Below are 25,191 nucleotides of genomic sequence, written 5' to 3'. Positions count from 1 at the left end.
GTTTATCAAGTTGAAAGATGTCAGCCATTGTCTCAGACAGTGTAAGGTACAGAATAGGATATATGCAGAGCATCACCTGCAGAATCAGAGATTTCGGAGCTTGAAAAGCATCATTAAAAGCCAAAAGGGAGGGGAAACATTCATCCCAATAGTCTACTGGATTCATACCCATGAACTGCCCAAATTGGAGAACCTCATGCACAAAGTTCCATTGTTGGATTTGGACACCAATTCCATGAGCATATTTCTAATCAGGGGCGAAATTCTCCCCCAACGGCGGGATGTCCGCCGACTGGCGCCAAAGCCGGCGCCAATCAGACGGGCATCGCGCCGGCCCAAAGGTGCGGAAGGCTCCGCATCTTTGGCGGCCTAGCCCCAACATTGAGGGCTAGGCCGACGCCGGAGGGATTTCCGCCCCGCCAGCTGGCGGAAATGGCGTTTGTTTCCCCGCCAGCTGGCGCGGAAATGCGGCGCATGCGCGGGAGCGTCAGCGGCCGCTGTCAGTTTCCCGGCGCATGCGCGGGAGCGTCAGCGGCCGCTGTCAGTTTCCCGCGCATTCGCAGTGGGGAGAGTCTCTTCCGCCTCCGCCATGGTGGAGGCCGTGGCGGAGGCGGAAGGGAAAGAGTGCCCCCACGGCACAGGCCTGCCCGCGGATCGGTGGGCCCCGATCGCGGGCCAGGCCACCGTGGGGGCACCCCCGGGGTCAGATCGCCCCGCGCCCCCCCCCCCAGGACCCCGGAGCCCGCCCACGCCGCCTGGTCCCGCCGGTAAATACCAGGTTTGATTTACGCCGGCGGGACAGGCAATTTCTGGGCGGGACTTCGGCCCGTCCGGGCCGGAGAATCCAGTGGGGGGTCCCGCCAACCGGCGCGGCCGGATTCCCGCCCCCGCCCAATCTCCGGGAGCGGAGACTTCGGCGGGGGCGGGATTCACGGCGGCCAACGGCCATTCTCCGACCCAGCGGGGGGTCGGAGAATGACGCCCCAGGTCTCTGATAGTAAATTCGAAAGCTGACCAAAGCTAGTTCCAATTATAAGGGATACAATAGGTACAGTACAGGTTGTACATGTTCAGTTAGAAATGTAAATATCACATAGACAGCAAAGAGGGTGATGTATTTTTCCTCCAGCATTATATTCCAGCCACACAGTATGCCCCTGGGTTTGAATAATGCAGTTTGTTATACCTGCCATTGCCTCTCCTGACACTTTAACAAAGATGAAGTGAGACTTGCTCCCAGAAAAGCATCAATTAAAAGTCTGCCTTTTATTCATTCTGTTCTCAAAAGCACTCAATCATTGAGTCTTCAGAAAGCCTTCAGGAACTGAAAGCATCGAGCTCCAGGGCAGCTGCTGCTCCTGGTACCTTTGAGTTTTTCTGCCTTGCTATTCATCTAAGGAACCAAGCTTGGGAAATGTAAAACTTATCCTTTTTAATAATAGAAATAAAACCGTCAGAATCCTGTGAGGCAATTGAACTAAGTGAACTTACTGAATGGAAAATTATACGTGAACTGTTAGTTATTAACCCTTTTAACTGTATAAGCCGATAGTTGTGTCATCTTGTTGTTTATTTTGTGCATAACATTTAGATGGCAATTCTCATGTATAAATCTTTCTTGGAAGAGGTAGACAAACGAGCAGCTAATCCGTTATCAGCTTACTAATTTTATTGTATTACGGGCCAGGGTTTAGAGAACCCCAAAGTATATCATGGAGTTCACCTGACCCACAACTTTTAATAGATTTTGGTTATGGGGAGCACAAAGGCCCACTCTACAGGTGTGATGCAACAGAGATCTAAAGTACTTTTAAAACAAAACAATGTTTATTCTATGAATCTAGTTAACATTTTATAAACACACAGTAAACATCTTAGCAACTATCAACTGAAATATTCTCCACAAAGAATCCAGTACTCTATAAATAACCCTTAATCTTTCCTAGCAACATCCATAAGACAAATACCCTCTTTAACAAAGACAACAGATTTAAATTCTCTACTGAGAGCAGTTATCACTTTTAAATAAGCAAATCTGAAGACATTCTTTTCATGCAGAGAGAGATCAAAATTACACCTTGTTTGGCTGGATGCAGCTCCAACTCTGAAAACGAAACTAAACACACACGGTAGCTACCAGCTCAAAAACAAAAGTAAAAGATGACAGACAGCCTAGCTCCACCCACACTCTGACATCACTGCAGCTATTTGATAAACACCCATTTCTTAAAGGTACATCCACTACAGCTATTTGATAAACACCCATTTCTTAAAGGTACATCCACTCCAGCTATTTGATAAACACCGATTTCTTAAAGGAACTCTCACATGATAATTGGCAAAAGTTAAACATACCCCTATTGTTCTAACGAGCAAATGTAATTCAGAAGGTTAAAACGCCTTGAACAAAAAGTGAAATTGTAACCATACATCATTTTCTTTTAAAAACAAAGTTTCATTTTCAGTCAATCATGATTGATGCAATTTTAGCCAAGTGCCAACACAGGCGGGAAAAGCAGGGTGTAGCCTGCTAGCTACATTGCCGGCTTTCCCCCCATATATTTTGACACTTACATCCTGGATGCGGGTCCCACAACATCTTCTTCATCCAACCTCTTGCCCTTTGCCTGCCGTCATGAGCCCTCGGCCTCCCCCCTATCCGCCCCACTTTGTGCACAGCTCTCTTTCCACATTGCCCTCTTTCCTTCATCAGGCCAGCCCCCAGATCGCTCGCACTACACCCCTGGTTGAACTTTGGACCTTTGTTGCAGAGGCTGCATGAGTCCAGCAGTACGGTGCTGCAGACACTGGTATGCAGCACCGGAGTGGGGGTGGGGAGGGAGCTATCATTCCCAACCCCAGATGCAGCACTGACCCGAGACAGTGACACTGCAGGGTCCATGAGTCCAGCAGTACGGTGCTTCCCAGGAAGACCTAGATGGAGGACAGGAACTGGCCTGCCCTGGCAGAGTGGTGAACAGAGCATCAGGAGCAGTGCAACACTATGGCAGAAAGGCTTTGTTGCACTCACATCGAAGTCGCTTGCAAACTGAGGACCACTTTGTGCATGCCACTCTTTGGTAATCAGGTTTTAGACTGATGTAATTTCAAGCTGGCATGACTCAAGATTGGAAGACCTGACAAGACACCAGTGGCAGCTGTTTGAATGAACATTCATGAGATGCAAATGCATGGAAATGGCTTTCACGTTGCCAGCCCAGTAGGAAGTGTGACCCACCATTGGGAGAATTGCATCGTGATTTTATGCTGGTGGGTTTCTGACTTTTGGCTTCCGCTAGATTCTCCACTTCCGCCTGCCACCAAACCACATCGAGGGCGGGATGGGGTAATTCCGCCCTCTGTCTCTCACATGAGCTATTCCAGTCCTCACCTTCGAAGATCTCCCCTTGTAATTCTCTCCAAAAGTTGCTGCAACTTAAACTGCCTCAACGGCTGCTCATCTCGCAGACTTGTAATGTCGTCTCCCGAGCCTCTGTTTTCCTGGATTACCGACTCTACGCTCAAGCGCCAATTCACAAGCCCAAATTCAACTCTTCATCATGCTCAGTAGGATGCCATTGCTCCAAAGGGTTACCTTTGCCCCCAACAGCCCGTGCCACAGAGTCACCAAACTTCTACTGTATCCTTCAACTGCCAGGACTTCTCTTGAGCCCTCTTTGATCACCAATGCTTCTCCGGAGTCCCCACCACTTAAAGTCTGACACCTGCAGTCCTTTCTCTGCTTTGAGCCACTTGCTGTACGCTTCTTTCTTCTAAACCAAAACCTCTCTGCCCCTCCCCCTTTGGGAGCTCCCCATGTCCCCTACCCCTTTGGGACCTCCCCCTATCCCCTCTCTCGTTGGGACTTCCCGGATCCCCTCTCTCTTTTCCGATTATGGTGCACTGCTCCTGGGCATATGGTCCTCTTTTCGCACTGTTTTCTTTTTGCGCAGGTCCAATGGGCCTGTCCTCAGCCCGAAGAACTACAAATGCTGGACTGTGCATGTGTCGCCCACTCCAGGTCCAGTGAAACACGCTGGGAGTTGCACTTCTCAGCCTTCTGACGACAATGAGGTAAATTTGGATCACGTGACATAATGAAAACATTTCTGCATCTTTTCAGACACTGATATTGTATCAGATTGGATTCTAATAGGTTGCAGACAGCAGCTGAAAAAAGTTTATTGGCTTACAATAGTGACAATATTATAGAATCGATGTTTTCATACTTACACACAGCGACCCATTTCACAAATACCATGACCAGAACACATCCAGGGGCATTCTGAAGTAAGGATCACATTATCAATAGCCCAGTTAGCAGTCCCATAAGCGTATTCCGCTTGGATCCATCTGAACCGGGTCCTCGGGGAACTAATTGTGAAATGGAAGAGTAAAGAAATGTCAAATGGATAGATATGGGGTGAGAAAAATTATTATCAACATGTAGTCGTTTTAAAATTGACAATTTAAAATTAGCAATCAAACCCAAATCCAGTCTTGGTGGTGTAGTGGTATTGTCACTGGACTAGTAATTCGAAGCCCCAGGGTAATGCTCTGGGGACCCAGGTTCGAATCCCATCACTGCAGATGGTGAAATTTGAATTCAATAAAGATCTGGGCTGGGATTCTCCCCTACCCGGCGGGGCGGGGGAATCCGGCGTAATGGAGTGGGGGGAACCACTCCGGCGTCGGGCCACCCCAAAGGTGCGGAATTCCCTTTAGGGGCCAAGCCCACACCTTGAGGGGCTAGCCCCGCGCCGGAGTGATTTCCGCCCCGCCGGCTGGCGGGAAAGGCCTTTGCCGGGTGACGCATGCGCGGGAGCGTCAGCGGACGCTCACGGCATCCCCGTGCATGCGCAGTGGAGGGGGTCTCTTCCGCCTCCGCCATAGTGGAGACCATGGCGAAGGCGGAAGAAAAAGAGTGCCCCCGCGGCACAGGCCCGCCTGCCGATCAGTGGGCCCCGATCGTAGGCCAGGCCACCATGGGGGCACCCCCCCGGGGCCAGATCGCCCCGCGTCCCCCCCCAGGACCCCGGAGCCCGCCCGCGCCGTCTGCTCCCGCCGGTAAGGTAGGTGGTTCAATCCACGCCCATTGCGGGCCGGACAATCGCAGGGGGCAGCCCGCCGACCGGCGCAGCGCGATTCCCGCCCCCGCCGATTCTCTGGTGGCGGAGAATTCGGGACACGGCGGGGGCGAGATTCACGCCAGCCCCCGGCGATTCTCCGACACGGCGGGGGGGGGGGGGGGGGGGGGGGGGGTCGGAAAATCGCGCCCCTGGAATTAAAAGTCCAATGATGACCACGAAACTGTCCTAAAAACCCAACTGGGTCACTATTGTCCTTTGGGGAAGGAAATCTGTTGTCCTTACCTGGTCCAGCCTACATGCAACTCCAGATCTACCACAATCTGGTTGACTCGTAAATGCCCATGGCCTAATAAGCCATTCAGTCCAAGAGTAATTAGGGATGGGCAATAAATTCTGGCTCAACCAGCAATGTCCACTTCCCGTAAATAAATTTAAAAAATAAGCACTGTTCAGGTAGAACCATTTTTCTTGCACAAAAATGACTAAGCGAACAATAAGAGAGAAGGCCAACACCAGTTGTAAACAAAATGCACTGTTTAGCATTGCATCACCATCACAACTGAAACAGAACATCTTCTGGGGGATCTGGGACAGGTTCATCTGTACAATTTTCATTTGTCATTTGCAATCCTTGTTCAAATGCATAATTTCCTAGCTCCTAGAGATATAATTACAGAAGTTAGTACTCTTGCCTTAGGCAGTGATTCAAGTACGGATCTGACTGTTTGGTTTCTATGGCGATTCAGAGACCACCAGAGGGATCCTGTCCTCTAAAGATGCATTTATCATTTACTCCACAATTTTCCCTTGCACACCATTATTCCCCCGTTCCCAGTGTATTTCTGTTTAATTTGGTAAATCCAAGTTGAACAGATTGAGGGCTGCACTTGAATCTAAATCCAATGCCCAAAATGCTTCTGACTGTAACTGGAACAGACGCTTCCCATCCTTATTTTTCACTTTGCATTTCACAGCTTCTTGAGTATAGTTTACCTTTCTATAATTAATAATTTGTGACATTTTCATAATAAAATGATCTATTTGTATGAAATTACTCTTGGGTGACAGCTTTCGCAGGACACAACTCATGGCTAGAACAGGAGATTAGCAGCATGTGGGAAATAGTTTCAGTTTTATCAATCATTCTTTTGATATCCGATACCTCCCCGGAAGAAGAACGCAACTCAGAATTTCTAAACAAATTAATTGTTTGCTCACAATTTTCAACTGCTTGGAGTCTTTTTTTAATTACTTAGTTTCCAATATTTCTCCCAGTGCCCCATTGAAGCTGCTAACTCTTGCTGTGCCCAGTCTCATGGGTGCCCATTCTTCAGGGGCGAGGTGTTAGGAAATAGAGTTAGCTTAAGTAATTTATATTGTGAGGGATTGGGGATGATCTAACGGCCTCGTCGTGCCAGGCATGAATCTGTGCGCGCCGGTTAGATCGCGAGAGAGACCGAAATCGGGAACCGCATCGGGCACCAATTGGTTTCCGATCTAACCGGCCCACTCCCGTTGGGGAGATCCAGATCCTGCCCCGATGTGGCGAGAAACCAATAATCACCAATTAACGCCAATCTCCATCTCATTAACGGGAAGGACCCCCTATCGAACAGCCCCCGTGATCTAACCGCCTCTCCAGCGAGCGGTCACATGGTCTCCCTGTAGCACATCTATTTAAAAACATGAACCTAGTGCAATGGCGGCTGTGGGGATAGGAGGAGGTGAGTAGCCATTTTTGAAATTGGGCAATCAGCCCGGGGGCACTGGGGCTGCCGCCCTGGTGCACCAGGGCGGCTGTGGGTACCCCTAGGGGGGTTGGCTGTCATCAGTGGGGGGGGGTCGCCTCTGGACTGGAGGTAAGGGGATCAGCGCCTAGGGGTCCAACATGCCAAATCATGGATCATGTATGCCCATACCAGGGGTAACTTTAGGTGCTGCCTGTCCATCCCACCGAACACCCCAGGACAGAGCCCTGTCTGTGGTAACATGCTGCAGATCTCTTTAATTCCATGAAACCATTGTCGATTGTTGTAAAAAGCCATCTGTTTCACTCATGTCCTTTATGGAAGGAAATCTGCCATTCTTTCCTGGTCTGGCCTATATGTGAGTCTAAACCCACAACAATGTGGTTGATTCTTAACTGCACCCTCAAAGTGCAATTACCGATGGGCAGTAAATGCTGGCCCAGCGACGCCCACGACCCATGAACAAATTTTTAAAAAATGTTGCAGGTGAATGTTACTGCCAGGCATCCCAATCAGACAGTGAGGCCTGGACACTTTGCCCGAACACTGGAGACATCAACACCACATAGGCAGCAGCCAACTATGAAACACCCAGGAGCAGAGTCTCAGAACTGGGGACATCCCCGCGACCAGAGGGTGAGTGTGTGGATCAGGGAGGGGACTTGTGCCTGATCAAAGTCATGTTCCCGGTGGGGTTCTGAGGTCTGGATCTGGTGCCCAGGGGCATGTGTGCAGGGCCGGGTCTCTCAGCACAACCGGCTCGTTGGTTGGCACCCTGAGAGAAGGTGGGAAACGTAAGGACAAGAGGGAGCTGACACAAGCCAGTTGAAACATCATTTGAAGATATTCAACCAGAGTTACTGCAGGGGTTCGGACTGGAGTCAGATCTGTAAAGCGCAGCACGGTAGCACAGTGGTTAGCACTGTTGCTTCAGAGCGGCAGGGACCCGGGTTCGATTCTCGGCTTGGGTCACAGAGTTTGCACGTTCTCTAAAAAGGCAGAGTCCCGCCGGCGCCGACCCCGGTGGGGGCCTCCGATGGGGCCTGGCCCGCGATCGGGGCCCACCGATTGGCAGGCCGGCTTCTCGCTCCCCGGGCCTATTTTCTTCCCCGCCGGCCCCTGAACTCCCACGCCATGTTGCGTCGGGGCCGGCACGTTGAGGGAGGCCACCGCGCATGCACGGATTGGCGCCGGCGCCACTGTGCATGCGTGGATCTCGTGGCGCACAGTTCACGCTGGGATGTGAGGCTGGAGCGGCATGAACCGCCGGAATCAGTACTCCCAGCGGCCCGTTCACGCCGTCATGAAACGCGATGGTGTTTCCGACGGTGTGGACACTCTGCTGCCAGATGGGACAATCCCGCCCAAGGGAGTGCCTATGGATGTTATTTACGGGGGCTGGGTTTCTCCGAGCCTCCGTGCCGCAATCGGGCTCGGTGCCGAGAATTGCCACCAGTCGCGCGCACACGATCGACGTGGCACCGGTCGGGGCCGTTGAAAGAGGCCCCCGGCGGCAATTCTCCGCGGACGACCGCCCAAGTTACCACCGGCATGGTTCACATATGGTTCCACCCGGCGGGAGCTTGGAGTCGCGGCTGTGGTGGCCGTCCTGGTGGGGGGCAGGGGGATCTGTCACCGGGGGACCTCCACGATGGCCAGGCCTGCGATTGGGAGCCACCGTTTGGCGAGCGCGTGCAATCTGTGGGGGGGCCTACTTCTTCGGCGCCAGCCCGCTGTGTGGGTCCGCCATGCCGCGCGGGGGTCGGCGCTGCAGGCGGCTGCCGTGCGCATGCGTGGGCCCGTGGCCGGACGTGCAGGGTCTCGTATTGTGGAGCACTCCGGGGCCCTGCTAGCCCCCTTAAAAACGCAGAATCACTCCGGACTTTCCAGAAAAAAGTCTGGGATGATTCGCGCCCGTTTTCTCGTGAGCATGGGGGCATAGCCCCATTATTGTTGAATCCTGCCCATGGACGTCTGCAAGACACTGATAGGGAGACATCTGACTGATGCGCAATCAATTACTCTCGAGACAAGGTGAGTCATAACTAATAGGCTTTAATCTGCTAGAACTGTTCCCCAGCAGCTTCGATACAGAAAGTGAAGGCTGCTGGGACGGTATTGGTTCTTATACTCCGCCTCTCAGGGCGGAGCTATGTACATCAGCCAATGGTAGACTCCTGGGTCTAGCCAATGGTCATCCACCTCTCAGGTACCGCAATACCTGGTATTACCACAAAGACATAAGAAACTGTTGGCAAAAGTGGATTTGTACTTCAGTTGGTAGAATGGGAGTTCTGGAGAAGTGTGTTCATTTCTGGGTACCGCGCCTCAAATTCGCAGTGCAAATTCGCCAGAATAATAGTCGGGCTAATAGGATAAATGAAAGATTGTAGAGGAGGTTGATTTTGCGTTTAATTAAAAAAAAAAAAATTTTTATTCTCCTTTTTGCACATTTTCTCCCAAATTTACACCCAATAATAAACAATAATCAGTAACGAATGCAATGCCAATCCCCATATCAATAACAACGATCCCATCCTCCCACCAAACCCAAACATTTGCCCCCATGTTAACATAAACAAATGACAAAAAGGAATCAGGAATCACCCATAGTCACCATTAGCACATACAGTCCCCCCCCACCTCCCCCCAACCCTCCCACCCCCAACCCCCCTAATGTTCGATGTGATCCAATTCTCGAAAGTGCATAATGAATAATGCCCATGAATTGTAGAACCCCTCCATCCTTCCCCTCAGTTCAAATTTGATCTTTTCAAGCGTCAAGAATTCCAGCAGGACCCCCCGCCACGCCTGGGCACAGGGTGGAGAGGTTGATCTCCACCCTAACAGGATCCACCTTCGGGCGATCAACGAGGCGAAGTCTACAACATCTGCCTCCACACCCGTGTCCAACCCTGGCTGGTCCGACACCCCGAATATGGCCTCCCAAGGGCCTGGGTCAAGTTTCACGTGCACCACTTTAGAGATTACCCTAAACACCTCCTTCCAGTAATCCTCCAGCTTTGGACAGGACCAAAACATATGAACGTGGTTTGCGCCTCCCCCCCCCCCCCCCCCCCTGCCCCGCAACGGTCACACACATCTTCTATCCCCTCAAAGAGCAGGCTCATCCTCGCCCTTGTAAGGTGCGCTCTATACACTACCTTCAGCTGTATCAGCCCCAACATCGCACACGAGGTGGAGGCGTTCACCCTCCGGAGCACCTCACACCAGAATCCCTCCTCCATACTCTCTCCCAACTCTTCCTCCCACTTTGCCTTGATCCCTCCTAGCGGCGCCTTCTCCTCCTCCAAAACAGTCCCGTAAACTGCCGATACTACCCCCTTCTCCAGTCCCCCTGTCATCAGCACATCCTCCAGCAATGTGGAAGCTGGCTCTACTGGGAAGCTCTGTATCTCCTCTCTGGCAAAGTCTTGAACCTGCATGTATCTAAATGTTTCCCCCTGCTCAGCCCATACTTCGCTCCCAGCTCCTTCAATCCCGCAAAACGACCCCCAAGAAACAAATCTTTTAGGGTCCTAATTCCTTTTCCTCCCATCTCCAAAAATTTCCATCCCGCTTCCCTCGCTCAAATCTATGGTTCCCCGAATCGGCATTTCCATTGACCCTGCCCCCAACCCGAAGTGCTGTCGAAATTGCCTCCAAATTCTCAACAAAGCTATTACTACAGGACTCCCTGAGTATCTCCCTGGAGCCGTTGGGAGCGGCGCTGTCGCTAACGCCTTCAATCCTGACCCCCTATCCAAACTCTCCTCCATTCTGACCCATTGGGAGTCAACCGTCTGACCCAGCTCCGTACCTGCTCCACATTCGCCGCCCAGTAATAATACATTGGGTTCGGAAGACCCAAACCCCCTGCCTGCCTTCCTCACTGTAGTATCACCTTCTTAATTCTGGCCACCTTCCCTCCCCATATGAACGAGGTAATCATCCCTTCAATCTCTCTAAAAAATGCCTTTGGCAGGAAAATCGGCAGGCATTGAAAAATAAACAGGAATCGCGGCGGCACATTCATTTTAACCGCCTGTACCCGACCCGCCAGTGACAGAGGGAGACCATCCCACCTTGCCAGATCAGCTTTCACCCTCCCCACCAAACTAGAAATGTTGTACCTACGGAGCCCCCCCCAATCTCGAGCAACCTGCACCCCCAGGTATCTAAAATGAGTCCCTGCCTTACGAATGGCAGTCCCCCCCACCCCTGGCTGAGACACCACAAAATATTCACTCTTGTCTAGATTTTGCATTTAATATAGAATATTATGGGATGATCTTAAGATGAATAAATGAGTTGACAGGGCCTCAGATGGAGTGTGTCTAAAACAGGAGGGCACAACCTTAAAATTGGAGCGAGGACTTCTTCAGCAGGCATTTCTTCACACAAAGGATATTGGAAATCTGTCCCACAAAAAAACAATCTGTTGAGATTTTGGGGGTCAGTTGAAAATTTCAATATTGAAATAGATGGATGTTTGCTCGGCAATAGTATAAGGATTTCTGAAATTATTGCAGGTAGATGAAGTGAAAATAAATACGGCATCATCTAATTGCATGGTGGAAAAAACTTTGAGGGGCTTCAAGGACTATGGCTTGTTTCTAAAAACTTACATGGTTCCTGGAGATAGGTAGACAGTGACACGCTTCCAGTTCTGGAACCTCTGTGAGGTGTAGACTGAACTTTCTGTGTAGTGCAGACAGCCAATGCTGGGAGGGACACACTCCTCTGTCACAAGGTGCCAGTCTTTGCCTGTGTTGAGGGAGTACTGCAGGTGGATGCCATAGGAGTCTGGAGACTGACTGCCGCAGCCCAGGTTGAGTTCAAACTGCAAGAAAGTGGAGGCAGTAACATGGAAGTCCCAACTTTCTGCAAACCGAGGCTTGCCTAGAAAACAGAAGGGACACGAGAACCAGAGATAAAAGGCAGTTTGTATCTGAGAGCTGAAAGGATCTAAAACCAACGTTTTATCAATTTAACACATCAGGGGGCAAACATTCCTCTTTTGGCTATCGGGTTGATTTTATTGATTTTCAAACAAATTTTATATTGACTCTGTGATGTCAATTGTCAATAATCCTTTGAAATGCAGGCTAGGGGGATACTGTGCTCTGAAAAGTCCTGAGCAGTTCTAGGTAATTAATGTTTGTATTACACACCTATATTAGCATTAAAAACCAATGCTGTGTCCTTTGAGAGGCAATACATATCTGCCTTTCCCCCTTGAATACGATACCAGTTGGATTGCAAGTCGGAAGAATCATCAAACGTATCCTGAAAATCAGTAAGGGAGCTGTCGTTCATTCCAATCAGAACATCATCCAAGGCCCACTGTGCACTCATCTTTCCTAAAATGAAAAATCAAAGTTACAGCACACGATAGGACACAAAATATGTTTAATGGCACCCCTGACAATCTGATCACAAATGAATCAAGTTAAAACAAAACATGTTGAGAAGACCATGATATTAGTAATGTTTTCTTCACCTTAGCATGATATGCAACAAGACTCAAGGATTAAAAAATAGTCAGCAGAAGTTTAAGCAAGAAGGAAGCTATTTGCCTCCCACTGCCTATGCAAGCTCTTTGCTCTAGTAATTCAAACCTTTTCCACTGTTACACTCGGACCCCATCTTTCACTGCTTTTAACGTTCAGCAATTCTTCCCTTGAGAGTTTCTGCCTCAAATCTTTCCTACAGGAAAGCATTTCATGCCTAAAAGAAATTTCCCTTCCTTCTCCTGTTGAATAAAAATGTTAAACTAATGATCATTCGTCAACTAATCTTGTACTATCAAATTTATCTGGGCCATTATAAAAGAAGCTCTGGTCGATTTTAAGTAGCAGAAAGAGAAACGTGATGAGATTCAACTGTCCACACAATAATCTGTGCAACACTAATTCCTCCTGATTTTTATGTTCAGTTGGTTTGCGATAACGCAACTACTTTCCACACTGCCACACAAAATGGTTAAATGCAGAATAATACAGACAGGGCAATAACTTAATTGAGTTCAAATGGGTCCTCATAGCAAGGCTTGATAAGTTTATAACTGAGATTCAATCTCCAAGTTTAAAGAAGAATCTTATCACTTTCTGTTACGGCATAAAGTAATATGTACTGTTTCATTTTAAGCGACGTGGAAGAGGGAGGAATTAGTGCAGAGACCGACTTAACAGCGAGTTGCACGTTTATGTTGTATCATGGCAATCACTGAAGGACTAATGATTCCTGCATTCTTACTTCAAGCTAATTGAAAACAATCTACCAGGAAATTCCATGGCCAATATGCAGAAAAAATGTCATATCTCAGTAATTCTCTGTGGATTAAATAATCTTGTAGCGTTTACACCATTAATCTAATATTTCAGTCAAGTCATTTTCAAATTCATTTATGTCATGTCAGTGGCTGGGCCAGCATTTATTGCCATCCCTTCTTGAACCGCTGCAGTCCCTGAGAGGTCATAATCTTAGAATAAGAGGTAGCAAATTTAAAACTGATTTGAGGAAAAACTACTTCTCCCAGAGGGTTGTGAATCTGTGGAATTCGCTACCCCAGAGTGCGGTGGATGCTGGGACAGTGAGTAAATTTAAGGAGGAGTTAGACAGATTTTTAATTGGTAATGGGTTGAAGGTTATGGAGAACGGGCAGGACAGTGGAGTTGAGGCCTTGGGATCAGCCATGATCACATTGAGGGTGTTTACACTCAGGAGGCTAAATTGCCTACTCCCACCCCTAGGTCATGTGTTCTTGGGAGGAGATGCTCTGGCTGATTTCGCAATTCAGCTCTTGATCTGTAACATTGTAGGTAGCAGATGAGGAACATATCAGCCATGATAGAATGGCGGAGCAGACTCGATGGGTCGAATGGCCTAATTCTGTTCCTATATCTTATGAACTAGGTGTAGGTACACCCACAATGCTGTTAGGGAGAGAGTTCCAGGATGTTGACCCAGCGATAGTGAAGGAACTGCGATAGAACTCCAAGTCAGGATGGTGAGTGATCTGGTCAGATCTTGATCAACGTGCTACCGCAGAAAGAGCACCTGGTGCCTGGTTATTGGCATACCTCTTTAATGTATATGAAGTCCAAGGCTTAACTTTGACCTTTCTGCAACCAGAGACACCCCATGTTTGTTGTGTGATGTTGTATGTGCCTGCATGCCATGTAATGTAAAGGTGCCTGGAAGAGCAAGGGTTAACATGAAACTGATGTATGGAATCATATGTAATAGACTCAGAGAAATTCTATAAGTAGCCTGCATGGAACCAGCAGCCCCTTGTATGCCAGTAACTGGGATGTGTAAATAGTTAAAGATTAACAATAAATGGCTCATGTTTAAGCAACAAACGATCACATAACACAACTGCATTTATTCACCTTGTACCATCCATTCACACGTACAGCATGAGGTGGAAACACAACAGCGTGTGACATTAAATATACATTGGACATTCACTGTGACAGAACTAAAGACAAATCACACACTTTACAATTAATATTTGTTTTCAAAATTAGCATTCTCCACATAAACTTAGTAATAAGAATTGTTTTTTGAAAAAAAGAGAGAAAATAGTCAATTAAATATGAAGGGAAGCTTCAGTGGGGCAAGAGCTTATTAACCCCATGCTCCTTCTTTCAATAGCTGCTCTATTCTCCTAATTCTTGGTCAGTTCCCTGGTCTTCCTTCAGCACCATGGCTTGTTTGTGATTTTCCTGCATAAACACCTACATATGAATCCTCCCACAACTATCCTGTGTAAATTGAAGCTCACCGCTACCATTGTGCGTGTCTCTCTGTGACATACAACGGAACAGCCTTGGCACAGCTCTAAACATTGGAATCATTGTTTTGGCACACTTTGTCTGTCTTAAAAGATTGTTGCCTCATGTAGTTTGTTTCGGCTGTTCATGGAAATGTCTGGGCAAGGTTGAATATTGATATTGCAAGCCATATTTTTTTTTTTTTGGATTTGATTTGATTTATTGTCACATGTACCGAAGACAAAAGAATAATCAACAGAGATCATTGACAAATGGTACATCGACAAACAATGGTTACAGTGCAGAACAAGGGGCCAATCAAAGCAAATACATGAACAAGAGCAGCATAGGGCATCGTGAATAGTGTTCTTACAGGGAACAGATCAGTCCGAGGGGGAGTCGTTGAGGAATCGTGTAGCTGTGGGGAAGAAGCTGTTCCTATGTCTGGATGTGCTGGTTTTCCGGCTTCTGTACCTTCTGCCCAATGGAAGGGTCTGGAAGAAGGCAATGCCTGGATGGGAGGGTTCTCTGATAATGCTGTCTGCCTTCCTGAGGCAGCGGGAGGTATATACAGAATCAATGTGGGGGTGGCAAGCTTGTGTGATACGTTGGGCTAAGTTCACCACACTCTGCAGTTTCTTGCGATCTTGGACCGAGCAGTTGCCATACCAGGCTGCAATGCAGCTGGGATGGGATGCTCTCTATCGCACATCTGCAGAAGTTTGTGAGAGTTGATGCAGACATGCCAAATTTCGTTAGCTTCCGTAGGAAGTAGAGACGTTGTTGGGCTTTCTTGACTGTTGAATCAATGTGAGTGGACCAGGACAGACTGTTGGTGATGGTGACCTCCAGGAACCTAAAGCCTGCAGCTTTTTCCTGCTCGCAATTAACTCCGCAGTAGGGGCAAGCGAGTACCGGTAGTCCACCTGCACGATGGAGTCCAACAGCCTCTGCTGCTGTACCCTCACTGTGCCTTGTACGGAATTATCTCGCATTTCATGACCACATAAGGGTCTCCCACACGCAGGAGAGATATACACATTTTATTGTACACTCGCAAAAACCTGCAAGCCATATTTTAAGGCTAACACATATGTTTGAGGAGATAATATTCAGTCTGTTGTAAACTTGGAGCAAGTGAGGAATTTACGTTTTCCTTAAAGTGTAGGCATTGTAGACACTGCCTAAAAAACATTTAATAATATTGCGACTTCTTCAGCATGGTCACTGATCATTTAGAGTTTTACGCTGATGTTGTGGGCTATTTCAAACGTACTTAATGGAGACAAGGATGCATATTGGGGAACTTACGGTGAGGTCATGTAAGAGCAAGATGCAGGGTCTTTGCTATTGATCTCTTTTACCCGTTTTTTCAGAGGATTTGGTGTCCATGCTCGGGTCCTCGAGTGGGTGGACTCTATTCCCACAGAAAAAGATGTGCTGACAATGACTTTCCCAAAAAGGCAATAGCTCTTGAATATTGTGGTTAAAACAGTGTTTCCATTTACATTGTTAAACGGTGAGTGCATGATATTAATTATAACAAAACTAAACATTTGAAGTTGACGATTGCTGTGAATGATCTATATAGATCGAGTAGTTTTGAGTTGTTACTTCCAAAAACATATTCTTTCTGGAGGTATGAGGACAACATGAAAGTATAGAGGTTGTGCACAAAAACTACTTTCTGTGGCTTTGCTTCCCAACATTGTTTTTTTCTCGCCTCATCAGTTTGTTGACGCTGTCTATGCCCTTGTCCGATATTTTCAATTAGTTTTGATTCCAACTTGCATTCGATGGAGTCTCGTTAGTGTATAGCCTCCTTGATTTCATTACAACATACCCTAAAATCAGACCTTGAAATTAGGCTGTATCTACTTGGCCAGAACTATCAGTGAAAAACCTGCTGCTTCGATCAAATAAAACAGCTTACCATGTTGCGGCTGCCACCAGCGAAATGCTGTAGATATGGTTTTGGCTTCTGGGAGTAGCTCAATTGTTATTATTTGAGGCTGCAGAAAAGACATGTAGTCCAGCTCACGCAGAACATACCAGGTTACTCCGTTGTCATTGGTATACTGGACAACAGTTCCTAGATTTTGGAGAAAGAAAGGAATGTGATTATATGTGACTCCGGGATTTGGTTTTACTTTGGCAGACCTCCCATGGCATTGCTCACAATGAATCAGAGATTGTTCTGTTGTCAGGTAGAGTTGGTGGAAGGATGAAAGAATTTGGGAAAGAAGATTGTAAGAGATTGTCTCAAGATCCTTAATATTAGCATATTCAAATGGTTTACTTGTGAAGAACCAAATAGATAAATCATTTATCTGCCACTGCACGCACACCTGCATTTGCTATTCTCTGTGTGCAATATGGGGGGGTTACTTCTAACTTTCCCGGCCCTCTATTGGTTTTATGACTAAAACAAAAAATAAATATACATATAACTAAATAAATTATTCATCTAATTTGCATCTTTCCATCTTTACCAGATAGTGCTGTAACAGTACTCAGTGCTACCAAACATTTATGCTTGAAAAAAAATATGAGTTCGGAACTTCAATTAATTTAATATCAACAAACTTCACACTGTCCTTTCTGAACACCCCATCGTTTGTGAGGCCACTTAAGGGCCTTAATTGGGGCATGGGCAGGCTTCCCATCTGAGGCCCGGTTCACCCCACCATAAAATCACTTCTGGGTCAGGGCAGGCGGTATTCCCTCCTACGCTACTTTGCACTCCCCTGCTGCCTCAGAACACGCTAGGGTAGGTGGGGGGGGGGGGGGGGAGGGGCATACAATTCTGGCTCCAGACTGAGGCTTAAATGTGGGGCTTCTTGGTCTGTTTGGTGCGCCAGCACATGGACAGTTTTAAACCACACTTGAGTATAAAAATTGACAAGTCACGCTGCAGCTGCACAGAACCTGAGGTTAGGCCACACGTGGGAATATTGCGTACAATTCTGGTCGCCACATTAACAGAAGGATGTGGAGGCTTTGGTGGGGCACAGAAGAGGTTTACCAGGATATTGACTGGTCTGGAGAGTATTAGCAAGACGAGAGATTGGATAAACTCGGATTGTTTTCACTGGAATGGCGGAGGTTGCGGGATGACCTGATAGAAGTTTACAAAATTATGAGGTGCATGGATAGAGTGGATAGTCAGAAGCATTCTCCCAGGGTGGAAAGTCAATTACGAGGGAACATAGGTTAAAGGTACGAGGGGCAAAGTTTAGAGGAGATGTGCAAGGCAAGTTTTTTTACAGAGAGTAGAAAGTGCCTGGAACTCGCTGACGGGGAGGTAGTGGAAGCTGATACGATAGCGATGTTTAAGGAGCATCTTGACAAAGAGGTGAATAGGATGGGAATAGAGGGATATGGACCCCGTAAGTGCAGAAGGTTTTAGTTTGGACAGGCATCATGATCGGCGCAGGACCATGGAGGGCCAAAGGGCCGGTTCCTGTGCTGTACTGTTCCTTGTTCCAACAAAAGTGATGATAATATTGTATATATCTTCCTTAATAGCACTAAAAATAATATAATTCAGTTCTTTGTACAGATAAGCAAAGATGAAATGACGAGATTTTATACAAACGCTTCAGAATTATTACCTTCATTTCTAGTTCTCGGTTTGCTGCAGGAGGAACCAAGTGTTTTGCTTCCAATTCGGATATAAAATTGAACCAACCTTTGTGTGAAACATAAAGATTGCAAGGTTCATAGGAGGAAGGCACTACCCATGCACATTTTAAAAACAACCTAAGTCACCTGACAGGCCCACTGTACTGTATTATGGACAATATCAGAAACTCAGTTATGACCAAAATTGAAAACAATTTGATAGTGTAGTGGTTATGAAACTAGATTACCAATGCCAAACATGACAAGATCCGAAATTGATTTCTGGAATTAATGATTATGAAACAGATATATTGTGGGGTTGAGGGCAGGGGTGGAGAGATGTGTGTGGATTTCAGCTGTACCTGCCCAGCTGGGACAGGGAGCAGTTAAAACCCCTCAGTGACGTCCCTGCTGCTTTCCCACCTGGACCTGAGCAGATGAGAAAGGAATCGCCTGAGGCTGACAGGCCCTTTCTTTACAAAGGCAGTTAGTAACTCAGGGAAGCTGCTGCAGTTTGCCAATGAATTTCGATGTTGTCAGCCCTTAGTACAAGGTCAGTATAATGTGATAGCCACTCAGTGAGAGGCAGTAACAATGACTGGTGTGGGAACAGGATAAAATTCACACTTGGATACTAAGGAGTATTCTTCAAAAGTTAAAGTGGGTATTAGGACACACTGGTAGAACTGAATTGCAGGAGCCCTATGCTGCATAAACCTGATGCTTCTGACTGACCTGTCCTTAACATGACATTGAGTGATAAAACTATTGCATTTAACTGCCCTGAAAATCCCATGTTAATGAATACAAATCATTCACCCGTAGATGTAAACTTATTTCCTGCATCAATATAAAAGTATAAGATTCAGCACAATGGATTTTAGTTAAGTTTGAATATCATAAGGGCTAATCGTAACAAGTCTTCAAATTCAAATTTAGATCCCCAAGCGAGATTAGACTATTATTTCCTAATGATGCAACTAAACTTAAGAGGCAACTTCAGCCAATAGCTGTCTCAATAGTTGCATTCACCTCAAATGCACAGAGTGGTATCCAAGCTGATTTGAACTGACCAGGAACTGAGCAAATTCAGAGATTCAAACTGGCTCAATTTGGATCCGCAGACAATCTATATTCTGCTTGGTTAGCTACAAATCAGGCTGAAATGTTGATATTTAATAAAATCATACAGATATGCAATTATATTTGTACAGTAATACAGTGGACTCAAACAATGCTAACAGAGAGCTCTTAATGTGAAATTATTCTGCATCAAATATCAAATTTTGCTTTTAACCTGATGTTTGTTGTGTCAAGACTGACAGTTCTGGCCTCTCTTCCCCCAGGGCCATTGAAGTAGAGGGATTTCCCGTCATTCAGTATCCCACAGCCTATACCAGTCTGTCCTCCTGTAACCTTGAACCAGAGAGGACTGAGCTTATCCTCAAAACGATCAGTCATTTCACTGGGGTTTGAAGTATTCGGTACACAGGTTCCCTCTTCAACTGCGAGAGAATGGAGCCATGCATCATCAGTAGAAGCAGGTTTCTGCATTAAACATTTGCCATTAAAATAGGGAATCATTTCTATTAATTAAACTGGAAACAGGAACACAAAGAGAAGCAAAGAATTGAACAAAATTTTGGAAAATGCACACCAATAAAACAATTGCTGAACATAAGTTACTTTCAAAATCAATGTGAGGTTACAATTTATATTTAAGGAAAATAGCTCAAGTAAAAATCTCTCTCCCAATGTGTTACATAGAAACATAGAAAATAGCAACAGGAGGAGGCCATTCGGCCCTTCGAGCCTGCACCGCCATTCATTATAATCATGGCGGATCATCCAACTCAATTGTCTAATCCTGCTTTCCCCCATTATTGCTGGTTTTGCACAGGCACCCAGTGCAGAGAATCGCTACATCTCAGACACCTGGGGCAGGATTCTCCGCAATCGGCGCGATGTCCGCTGACCGGCGCCAAAAACGGCGCAAATCAGTCCGGCATCGCGCCGCCCCAAAGGTGCGGAATCCTCTGCATCTTGAGGGGCTGAACCCTAACCTTGAGGGGCTAGGCCCGAGCCGGACTGATTTTCGCCCCGCCAGCTGGCGGGAAAGGCCTTTGGTGCCCCGCCAGCTGGCGCGAAACTGACTTTGCCGTGCGGCGCATGTGCGGGAGCGTCAGCTCACGGCATCCCCGCGCATGCGCAGTGGAGGGGGTCTCTTCCGCCTCCGCCATAGTGGAGACCATGGCGAAGGCGGAAGGAAAAGAGTGCCCCCATGGCACAGGCCCGCCCGCGGATTGGTGGGCCCCGATCGCGGGCCAGGCCACCGTGGGGGCACCCCCCGGAGCCAGATCGCCCCGCACCCCCCCCCAGGACCCTGGAGCCCGCTCGCGCCGCCTTGTCCCGCCGGTAAGAGAGGTGGTTTGGTTCTCGCCGGCGGGGCAGGCATTCCAGCAGCGGGACTTCGGCCCATTGCGGGCCGGAGAATCGCCGGGGGGGGCCCGCCAACCGGCGTGGCGCAATTTCCACCCCCGCCGAATATCCGGTGCCGGAGAATTCGGCAACCGGCGGGGGGCGGGATTCATGCCAGCCCCCGGCGATTCTCCGACCCGGCGGGGGGTCGGAGAATCCCGCCCCAGAGGACGGGATTCTCCCAACCCTGGGCTGGGCCGGAGAATCCCCGCGATCGGGCCACGCCGCCCCGACGCTGGCACGTGATTCTCTGCAGAGCCGAGAATTGGCGCCATTGGCGCTGGCGTGGTTGGCGCAGTGCTGGTCGCAGGCCGCTCTACGCGGCTGGGCTGCCGATTCTCTGGCCCGTATGGGCCAAGCGGCCGTAAGAAAAAACCCGAGCCCGCCGGCGCTGTTCTAACCTGCTCTGAGCCGGCGGGACATCGGCGTTGAAGGTCGGATGGCGGCCTGTGGGGGGGGGGGGGAGGGGGGTCTGACCCCGGGGGGGGGGGGCCTCATATGTGACCTGGCCCGCGATTGGGGCCCAACGATCGGCAGGCCGGCCTCTCTGGCTGGGGTGCTTCCTTTCCTACGCGCCGGCCCCTGTAGTCCTGCACCATGTTGCGTCGGGGCCGGCGCGTTGAAGGTCGGATGGCGGCCTGTGGGGGGGGGGGGGGGGGGGGGCGGGGGGGGTCTGACCCCCGGGGGGGGGGGGGGGGCGGCCTCATATGTGGCCTGGCCCGCGATCGGGGCCCAACGATCGGCAGGCCGGCCTCTCTGGCTGGGGTGCCTCCTTTCCTACCCGCCGGCCCCTCTAGTCCTGCACCATGTTGCGTCGGGGCCGGCGCGTTGAAGGAGGCCACTATGCATGCGAACATAGGCGCCAGCGCCACTGCGCATGTGCAGATCCCGCGGCGCACTGTTCGTGCTGGGATCGGCAGCTGGAGCGGCGCGAACTGCTCCAGCGTCGTGCTGGCCCCCTGTAGGGGTCAGAATTAGTCCTGGCAATGGCCCGTTCATGCCGTTTATGACGGCGTGGACACTCTGCCGCGGGATTAGAGAATCCCGCCCTCCGTTCCTGCTGCAGTGAATGGAGATTTGGCTGAGTGCCAAATCCTCCGTCCTCACTGGCAGCGGTAGCACGGAGAATCCCGCCCAGTGTTATTTATATACAAATGCAGCAGCAACCTCAAGCAAGGGCAGAACCACGATTAAACGTAACAATCTAAAGGTTACTGTCTGAGTTGCACAGCTATGCCACTAGCTTCACCAAAATGCCATTTCATTGACTGGACACAAATTCAACTGCATTGAGAGCAGTGAAGCTCCTGACCTACACGGCAGATACAAACCAAACTTGCCACAGAAAGTTAGGTCTCGTACATTTCAGTCCAAGCACCTTTCTAACAACATGACCAGTCAACCTCACTGGCATTGAAAATTAACATGTGTGGAGTTTCATTCCATCAGGTTTTAATTCCTGTTATTGAAAAAAGTATTTAAAAAATAACCTTTCTTTGTCTTTTTCTCTTTCTTAATTCAGTCTGTCTTCTCCTCACTCTATTTCCTTTTCTCTATATGATTTGATATTGAATTCACCCATTTAATGTGGGTTATGGGCTTACGGGGATAGGGTGGAAGTGAGGGCTTAAGTGGGTCGGTGCAGACTTGATGGGCCGACTGGCCTCCTTCTGCACTGTATGTTCTATGTTCTAATTTAATCATTCCATGTTTAGACCATGTGCTATTAATTTCACAATTCTTCAATTTGATTCATTAAGGAGATACAGGGGGCGGGATTCTCTGACCCTGGGCCCAGTTGGAGAATCGCCGGGGGGGGGCGCGATTCACCCGACGCCGGTCTGTCGATTCTCCGGTCACCGGAGAATCGGCACCATTGGCGCCGGCGCGGCGCCGGTAGAATGGCCCGCCCGGCAATTCTCCGCGCGGGATGGGCCGAGCGGCCGCCGAGATAGGCCGAGTCCCACCGGCGCCATTCATATGTGGTCCTACCCGGCAGGAGTCGGCCTGGTGGGGGGGGGGATGGGGGGGTCCGACCCCCGGGGGGGGGGGGGGCTCCACCGTGGCCTGGCCTGCGATCGGGGCCTACCGATCGGCGGGCCGGCTTCTCCTGGTGGGGCCTCTTTTACTCTGCGCCGGGCCCCTATAGCTCTACGCCATGTTGCGTCGGGGCCTGCGCGGAGAAGGCAGCTAGCGCGCATGCGGAGTTCGTGCCAGTCGTAACGCACATGCACAAATTCGTGCCGGCCACAGCGCGCATGCGCAGACCCACGGCGCCCGTTTGATGCCGGTATCGGCAGCTGGAGCTGCGTGAGTCGCTCCAGTGCCGTGCTGGCCCTCTGTAGGGTGCAGGATCGCTGATCTTGGGGGCCTGTTGACGCCGTCGTAAAACGAGACGGCGTTTACGACAGCGTCAACACTTAGCCTCAGGATCAGAGAATCCCGCCCAGGTTGTTCATCATATTCACTCAGATCCCAGATGCCACATAGAGGTCGCCACTTCCATCTCACTCTCAGCAACTTGTAGTGCAAAATATCATCAACATTCAATGGACATGGAAACGGTAAAAGTGGATACATTTCGCTGCAATTTCTGGTCCATATATTTTGCGAATTTAAAAAAGTACTAGCTTTTTTGCAACTATTACATTGGATTGCATTTTGAACATATTAGAATTAACATATTTTCCTTTATTTATCTAGGCACTAACCCTTTCAATGTAAAAATTCAGTTAATTGTCTTAATTTTTGCTGACAACAAAGAGACACGCTGTCAAAGCTTGCACGCATCAGGACAGATTCCCAAGAATATCTAATTTAAAGGGAACAATTGATATCCTTGTGATTTTGTCCTGATGAATGCAAGACGAAAAGCTTTGACAGCATATCTCTTTTTCAGCAATGCTCAAGTTCTGTACTACAAAAAACTTATTCTCAATTCTTAATAATAGTGCGGCATAGTGGCACAGTGGTTAGCACTGCTGCCTCACATTGCCAGGGACCCGGGTTCAATTCCAGCCTTGGGTCACTGTCTGTGTGGAGTTTGCACATTCTCTCCGCGTCTATGTGGGTTTCCTCCGGTTGCTTCGGTTTCCTCCCACAGTCCAAAGATGTGCAGGTTAGGTGGATTGGCCAAGCTAAATTACCCTTCAGTATCCAAAGATGTGCAGGATACTGTTTGAGGATACGGCGGCAGAGTGGGCCTTGGTAGGGTACTCTTTCGGAGTGTCAGGGCAGACTCGATGGCCCAAATGTCCGCCTTCTACCCCGTAGGGATTCTATTCTATGATTTACTTTCATCCGTCATTTGACTCTAAAAAGCAATTTAGATTAAATCTTTACCATCAGCTATTATGTTCTTCATTACTAAATGTCTTATGAACAGTTTTCATTCTTCTTAATGTTCCCAAAATAATTCTTTTTAGAAAGGACCAGCCTCTGAGCCATGCCATTGTTTGATTTGGAAATTCCTGAACTGCCTGCGCAGAAGTACCTGCTCTACGTATCGTAGCATCCCAAACATTTGGCAAAGGTTAACATTTTTTGGCACAAACCCATTTGCAGTTTTGTTCAATCAAACAGCTTTTTGATGTTATCTTACCAGTGTAGCCAAGATCACAGAAGCAGACACCAGAGATGCAGTCACCATGTCCACTGCAGTAGTTAGGGCAGGGTTCAGAGATGTAAACTTCATCTAAGCCAAATGCAGGTGTATTCTTGTGGGTGCTGGTCTCCTGAAACCAGCGGAATCGGGTCTTACTGTAATTCAGCAAAAGAATGAAAGTAACTGAAATAGTAGAATGCAGTTGCAGATATGTATTAATCATTGCTGGAGCAATAATAACGCGGTAGTGATTTATTGGCCATTTTTTGTTCAGCAATATTAATTCCTCTGTAGAGGAAGGCTACATTGTAGGAATCGGCCTACTGGGCAAACGCAGGCACTTCATTCTTACATGATACAAACACATGGCATAACAGGTTCCCAGGTGCAGATTCTTGGGAATGGGCCTTCCAAGCAGAAGGCTGCACACAAGACCTTGCCCCAGGCTTTCCTGCAACCTGTACACTGGTGACTTCAGAGGTGGAGAGAGAGGTTGCAAAGCTCGTCTTTTCTCCCAGCAGGTTATAATCAAAGGGGAGGTTGCTTTTCCTCCAGCGCTCTCAAACCAGGCATGGCCAGGATCGTTACCTCACTTCCCAGCTGCCACTCGTAAGTTTCGATCAACCACCTGGTGTTCACTTCTTTGGTTTTATGACAATCTTTCAAGCATAACTTTGAGACATTTGCACGAGTGAGTTCTACTTAGAGCAGTTAGACTGTACTTTCAAGCAAGATGCTAAACGCAAAGCTCTGTTTACTTGTTCAGGTAAGCATACAACATTCCATGGCACTAATCAAAGAAGAACACTGTTACCCACGGATACTCATCTGATCTATGTTCATCATTAGAATCAGTACAGATTCCC

General features: G+C 48.4%; 1 protein-coding gene across 2 annotated transcripts in view; it reads right to left on the bottom strand.

Moving 5' to 3' along the window:
* Positions 1–25,191, bottom strand: part of LOC140387945 (reelin-like) — a 520,778-nt gene that overhangs the window by 116,857 nt on the left and 378,730 nt on the right. For both annotated transcript variants that reach the window (XM_072471313.1, XM_072471312.1), the window contains exons 30-36: positions 24,323–24,480; positions 19,541–19,748; positions 18,234–18,310; positions 16,553–16,711; positions 12,013–12,201; positions 11,467–11,740; positions 4,234–4,374 (exon numbers count right to left, since the gene is read on the bottom strand). In XM_072471313.1, the coding sequence (XP_072327414.1) occupies positions 4,234–4,374; positions 11,467–11,740; positions 12,013–12,201; positions 16,553–16,711; positions 18,234–18,310; positions 19,541–19,748; positions 24,323–24,480 (1,206 nt within the window). The remainder of the gene's footprint in view (positions 1–4,233; positions 4,375–11,466; positions 11,741–12,012; positions 12,202–16,552; positions 16,712–18,233; positions 18,311–19,540; positions 19,749–24,322; positions 24,481–25,191) is intronic.

Source organism: Scyliorhinus torazame, chromosome 13, assembly GCF_047496885.1.
Source record: "Scyliorhinus torazame isolate Kashiwa2021f chromosome 13, sScyTor2.1, whole genome shotgun sequence".
In the NCBI taxonomy this organism is placed as follows: domain Eukaryota; kingdom Metazoa; phylum Chordata; class Chondrichthyes; order Carcharhiniformes; family Scyliorhinidae; genus Scyliorhinus; species Scyliorhinus torazame.
Note: the sequence above shows the minus strand (reverse complement) of the source record. Positions and strands in the feature narration are given on the sequence as shown.